The following is a 6,702-nucleotide window of genomic DNA, read 5'->3' as shown; positions in this document are numbered from 1 at the left end:
CAGGGAGTCGAACATTTAATATGGAACAGACATCAAACGGAGACAGCGTCAGAACCGGCAAAGACAAACAAACATTAATCCTGAAGCAGGGAACAGAGCTTGGTAACAAACAGATATAGGGGAGGTAATAACACAGGTGATTGAGTCCAGGTGAGTCCAATAATTGCTGAAGCGCGTGATGAGGGAAGGCAGGTGTGCGTAATGATGGTGGCAGGAGTGTGTAATGCTGGGAAGCCTGGCGCATTCGAGCGCGAGGAGGGGGAGCGGGTGCAGGTGTGACAAGTTATTGTTTTTCTTGCCTCTGAAAAACAGGCTTCTCACGGTTAACGAGACAGGATTATGGAAGGCTGGCCACATGAGACTAGCTAATAATTAACAGGGGTGAATAAATAACTTTTATTCCCCCTTTATAAATAAGTGTACATTATAAAGGTGTATGTATATGACCCCATTACCTTTTGTATTTCATATATTTAATATATTTGTATTTAATTATATTGTATATAATGGGGTCAGCGTAGCCTAGTGGTTAGAGCGTTGAACTAGTAACCGGAAGGTTGTGAGTTCAAACCCCGAGCTGACAAGGTACAAATCTGTCGTTCTGCCCCTGAACAAGCAGTTAACCCACTGTTCCCAGGACGTCATTGAAAATAAGAATATGTTCTTAACTGACTTGCCTGGTTAAATAAAGGTTAAAAAAAAAAAAAATTTTAAGTCGACATTACTCTTTTATACACATTAACCTTTCATATTACATGTTTAAATATATTACCTTTTTACCCGTACATTACTCTTTTATACACATTAACCTTTCATATTACATGTTTAAATATATTACCTTTTTACATACACTACCCTTTTACAGTATATTACCCGTATATTACTCTTTTATCATTTATTAAAATAATGGCTAAAACGTAATTAACTGGGCCCTAGGTTGGTAAAATACAAAATAAATTGCCCGTTTTTTTGACAGTGGCTACATTCTCAGAAAAACAATATTACATAACAAGATCAAGCAAGAGTTTAATTATAATCCTCTTTGAATAAGCTTCACTGAAGAATTCAGCTGTGAATGCTCTTGTATGATCAAAAGCTACAACTGTTTGGCTTGTGGGATACAGTTAATTTAGCAGACAAATCATTGTTACAGTGAATTAATTTTCCTACTTTCCAGCTTCTAAGACCATCTCTTTGTATTATAAAGGTGTCTTGAGATGAGCTTTTAAGTCTGTGAGTCTGTTAGACACTGGGAGACTTAGTTGGGGACTTAAAACTTCTTCAGGATTGGTGGGTCCCCTGCTGGACGGTTGCGCTAACATAGGCTCATGCGATTAGCATGAGGTTGTAAGGAACAAGAACATTTCCCAGGACATAGACATATATTGATATTGGCAGAAAGCTTACATTTTTGTTACTCTAACTGCATTGTCCAATTGACAGTAGCTATTACAGTGAAATAATACCATGCTATTGTTTGAGGAGAGTGCACAGTTTTGAACATGAAAAGTTATTAATAAACAAATTAGGCACATTTGGGCAGTCTTGATACAACACTTTGAACAAAAATGCAATGGTTCATTGGATCAGTCTGAAACGTTGCACATTTCAGACTGCTGGTGCGGCAGGGTAGCCTAGTGGTTAGAGAGTTGGACTAGTGACCGAAAGGTTGCAACTTCAAATCCCCGAGCTGACAAGTACAAATCTGTCGTTTGCCCCTGAACAGGCAGTTAACCCACTGTTCCTAGGCCGTCATTGAAAATAAGAATTTGTTCTTAACTGACCTGCCGAGTTAAATAAAGGTTTTAAAAAAATACAACATCTAAATTGCACCTCGGCTGGACTTACATTATGGCCTTTTTCTTGCATTTCAAAGATGATACAAAAGACAAAAACGGTTGTTGTTATATTCTTTGTATTATCTTTTACCAGATGTGTTACAATATGTTATATTCTCCTACATTCCTTTCACATTTCCACAAACTTCAAAGTGTTTCCTTTCAAATGGTACCAAAAAATGCATATCCTTGCTTCAGAGGCTGAGCTACATACAGGCAGTTAGATTTGGGTATGTCATTTTAGGCGAAAATAGAAAAAAAGAGTCCAATCCTTTTTTAAGTCGGTCAGAGTCCACCTGATACAACAACAAGAGTTGATGTTTTGCATTCTGTTCAACCTGCCGTCTGATTTCTCCTATCATTCAGATGAAAGATGGCAAGCTACAATGGAAGCATAAGCTCATACCTTCTCATATCTTTACTGGTTGCTTCTTGGAGAATCTACGATGGTGGGAAAATTCTGGTATTTCCCTTAGAAGGTAGCCACTGGGTGAACATGGACATTCTGATCAAGGCTCTTCACTCTCAGGGACACACCATCACAGTGGTACGGACAACTCAAAGTTGGTATATTAAAGAAGAGTCTCTACATTACAGTTCTATTACAATACCTGTCATTGATGGTGTGGAATTTGAGCAATTTGTAAAGCCAATCATAAAGAATGTAATTGATTTAGAGAGAGGAACAAGCTCTGTATTAAACTTTATACATTTGCAAATCGAGATGTTCTCTGCAATGTCTAAGGTTCATGGACTGGAATGTGACATGGCAACTGCTGTATTGAAAGACAAGGATTTAATGAACACCCTGGAGGAGAACCAGTATGACCTGGTGCTTACTGACCCAGCATGGGGGACCGGTATTTTGGTGGCTCATTATCTTCAGCTACCTCTAGTCTACAATGTACGGTGGATAACCAGTGGAGAGGGACATTTAGCCATTGCGCCATCCCCCATGTCTTATATTCCAATGACTGGATCAGGGCTCTCACACAAAATGACCTTCACAGAGAGAGTAAAGAATATGATTTTCTATTTGCTTTGGGAAGTTCAGTACAGACTTGTAATCCAGCCACATTACCAGGCTGTTTGTGATGAGTTTTTCCAACCAGGTGTGGACTTCTATGAGTTATTACAGGGGGCTGATCTGTGGCTCATGAGAGTTGACTTTGTGTTTGAGTTCCCTCGTCCCACCATGCCTAATGTTATCTATATGGCAGGGTTCCAATGTAAACCTGCAAAGCCTCTTCCCCAAGAACTAGAGGAGTTTGTTCAGAGTTCTGGGAATTATGGAGTCATTATCATGTCTTTGGGGACTTTTGTGTCTGAGTTTCCACATGATATAGCTGATGTGATAGCTGCTGCTTTTGCCCAACTGCCTCAGAAGGTAATCTGGAGACACAAAGGAGACAGGCCAGCTACTCTGGGCAACAATACCTTACTAGTTCAATGGATGCCGCAAAATGATCTGTTAGGACATCCAATGACGAGGCTGTTTGTAGCTCATGGAGGAACAAATGGGGTTCAAGAGGCTATTTACCATGGAATTCCTGTTGTGGGTCTACCTCTGTTTTTTGATCAATATGACAACCTCCTTCGTCTGAAAAAAAGAGGAGGAGCGAAGCTTTTATCCATGGCAACAGTAGACCAGAACAATAACTTCCTGGAGGCCTTGCAGGAAGTTCTGGATGAGCCATCCTACAGGACGAACATGCAGAGACTCTCCAGGCTACACAGGGACGTGCCAATGGAGCCTCTGGACACTGCCCTCTTCTGGATTGAGTTTGTCATGAGACACAAAGGTGCTGCTCACCTGCGTACAGAGTCCTACAGAATGCCTTGGTACTCCTACCACTCTCTAGATGTTGTCCTGATATTGTTGGCTGTTGTAGTACTGCTTATTCTTCTTCTTGTTGCAATAGTCAGATATTTAAGCGTTAGAAGTTGCTTGAAAAGAAAGATTAAAGGTGAATGAACAGATCCAATTCTCCACATTCTGGTACACAAAAATAATAGGATAAGTATGAATCAAAGCTGTAATATGTAGCTTTTAGGGTGAACCAACAAAATTCACATAGATATGTGTGTTATAGATCTGTCATTCTCATTGAAAGCAAGTCTAAGATGCCGTAGATATATTCTATGTGCACTATTTCTATGATTCCCGTGTTTTAGGTTTAGTTTTTGTGTATTTTACTTTCGGTTTTGTACACCAGCTTCAAACAGATGAAAATACAATATTATTCGTTAAGGAAATATATATTTCACAATCTTTAGATGGTACAATGATTATTTACACTAAACATGTTTGTTTTGTCATATAAACTGAAATTAGGCAAACTATTACAATTTTATCAACCAGGAAATGGCAGAGCGATTTCTGCATAGTGCATCTTTGAATCATGAAAATGTATAATGTTGAATTGTTGCCAACATAATAAAATGTTAATGTGTAATTTAGTGTGGAATATATTTATTTGTCAAGTATTTCCAGTTGTTTGTGCATTTTGTGATTCAATGCCACACTGCAAAAATGTACTTTATGTGTTAAATTCACAGTGTTAATGTTTTTTTTTACTCTGTGTAGTGTAGAAAAATATAAATAAAATCCTGCCCATCATTATCAGATTTCACATCATGCTCTATTGCAGGTTGATGTTTAGAATGATTTGTTTCAATATCTGTGTTTTTGCATGTACATTGATTGAATTATTGATTTCATGCTACAGAAAGATACATACTTTGCCAACCAGCATAATGTGATTTGCAGGCCTGATGTGGCTTGAAAGCCAACAATTTCAGACCGCTGTGTTAGGGAGAAACTAGGCCATCAAAGAAAGGCCATAACATATATGTAATATATTGTCATAAAGGGTTTAATCTTAATTACATGATAACACTTAGGCACTCACTTCGTAAAGGCTACAGGCCTGGAAGTGAATGAACGAATGCAACAACCTCTGTCACTAACAAACACAGTCATGGGTGGTAACTCGATCATTCCCTCAAAAGGCACACTGGTAAATATACAAATAAGGCTTTACACCCTACAGTGTTTAAATATAATAAACTGTGAGAGTAAAAACTTTCAAAACTGTTATTTTAACACCAGTTAAGTTGTACTCATACATACATTATGATATAGTACAATGTACAATCTCCGAGTTCAATGTACACTGGGGATTTCGCTGTGTACAGCTAAATAATAACAATGTATGCCATTAAGCAGATTATTTGATCCAAAGTCACTTACAGTCATGCGTGCATACATTTTTCGTATATATTGGTGGCCCCAGCTCTCACAAAAACATATTGTATGTGGCAAACATGTACAAATTGGTGAAAGTCCACAAACACAAAAACATTGTGTTCACTCAGATTAGCTCATTGAACTCTCCCTCTCATCAATGGATAATATGCTAATGATCGCATCTGTCAAATAATTGATATGGGTCTGTTTATGTGTTAAAACAGAAACAATGTAAATGTTAACAAGCCCGCTAAAGTACACTGAGTGTACAAGACATTAGGAGCACCTTCCTAATATTGACTTGCCATTTTGTCCAAGTTGGCTGGATGTTCTTTGGATGGGGGATCATTCTTGAAACAAACTGTTGAGCGTGAAAATCCCAGCTGCAATATGTCACTTTTTGGGCGACCCGACAAAATTCACAATTCAGATACGTAAGTTATAGATGACACTCAAACCGGGGCACCCGAATCCTACTACCATACCCAGTTCAAAGGCACTTAAATCTTTTGTCTTGCCCATTCACCCTATGAATGGCACACATACACAATCCATGTCTCAATTCTCTCAAGGCTTCAAAGTCCTTATTTGACCTGCCTACATCTACACTGATTGAAGTGAATTTAACAAATTACATCAATAAGGGATCCTAGCTTTCACCTCGATTCACCTAGTCAGTCGAAGTCAAGGAAAAAACAGCTGTTTCTAATGTTTTGTACACTTCAGTGGGCTCCTGAGTGGTGCAGCGGTCTGAGGCACTGCATCTCAGTGCAAGAGGTGTCTACAAATCCAGGCTGTATCACATTCGGCTGTGAATGGGAGTCCCATAGGGCGGTGCAAAATTGTCCCAGCGTTGCCGGGGTAGGCCGTCATTGTAAATAAGAATTTGTTCTTAACTGACTTGCCTAGTTAAAAAAAAAGTGTATAATCTTTAATGATATTCTATCCCTAGAGAAGAGCCAGTTAGACCTGGTGCTTACTGACCCAGCATGGGGGACTGGTATTTCCAATTCTCCCTATCGTGTGGGGTAGAAAAAGCATGAGGTAGTTCTATATAGGCAATTCCGGGAGGGTTTCATTGACATGTTTGGACCAGCAAATCTTGTTGTTTGACTTTGTGAAATGTGTCTGCTATGTTAAACAATATATTAATATCATACAACCATATTATATGATACATCCATCGTAATAATATATATCCATATTATAATCATGTTCACTCACTGAGTTTTGAGTAACCATCACTGTGACTTTAACAAATGGAAAGGAAATCATAAAAGCAGTACTTTGACCTTTACTTAACCCCTATAAACCAACATGCCACGCAAAAGCCAAAGTGAGCTACACATTTTACATGTAAGTAACATTTCACTACATCTTACCTCTAGACTGACTAAAGTAATAATAATGACATTAAGTTAATAGGCAAGGATGTAATGTATTGTGTTTACATACTGTATCAAACGTGAATCTAAAATTTTGACCTTTATTTAACTAGGCAAGTCTTAAGAATGACGGCCTAGGATTAACTGCCTTGTTCAGGGACAGAACAACAGATTTTTACATTATCAGCTCAGGGATTTGATCTTGCAACCTTCCAGATACTAGTCCAAC

General features: G+C 38.4%; 1 protein-coding gene across 1 annotated transcript; it reads left to right on the top strand.

Moving 5' to 3' along the window:
- The first annotated feature begins 2,104 nt into the window (after positions 1 to 2,104).
- LOC124035781 (UDP-glucuronosyltransferase 2B13-like) lies at positions 2,105 to 4,471 on the top strand. Its single transcript, XM_046349490.1, has one exon. The coding sequence runs from the start codon at positions 2,212 to 2,214 to the stop codon at positions 3,811 to 3,813; it is 1,602 nt and encodes a 533-aa protein (XP_046205446.1). The 5' UTR covers positions 2,105 to 2,211; the 3' UTR covers positions 3,814 to 4,471.
- Positions 4,472 to 6,702: the final 2,231 nt, after the last annotated feature.

This window comes from Oncorhynchus gorbuscha, linkage group LG05, assembly GCF_021184085.1.
Source record: "Oncorhynchus gorbuscha isolate QuinsamMale2020 ecotype Even-year linkage group LG05, OgorEven_v1.0, whole genome shotgun sequence".
NCBI lineage: Eukaryota > Metazoa > Chordata > Actinopteri > Salmoniformes > Salmonidae > Oncorhynchus > Oncorhynchus gorbuscha.
This window is presented reverse-complemented; position numbering and strand designations above follow the sequence as displayed.

What these genes read in the sequence shown, in the direction of transcription:
- LOC124035781 (XM_046349490.1), top strand. Translation starts at nt 2,212, where the DNA reads ATGGCAAGCTACAATGGAAGCATAAGCTCATACCTTCTCATATCTTTA.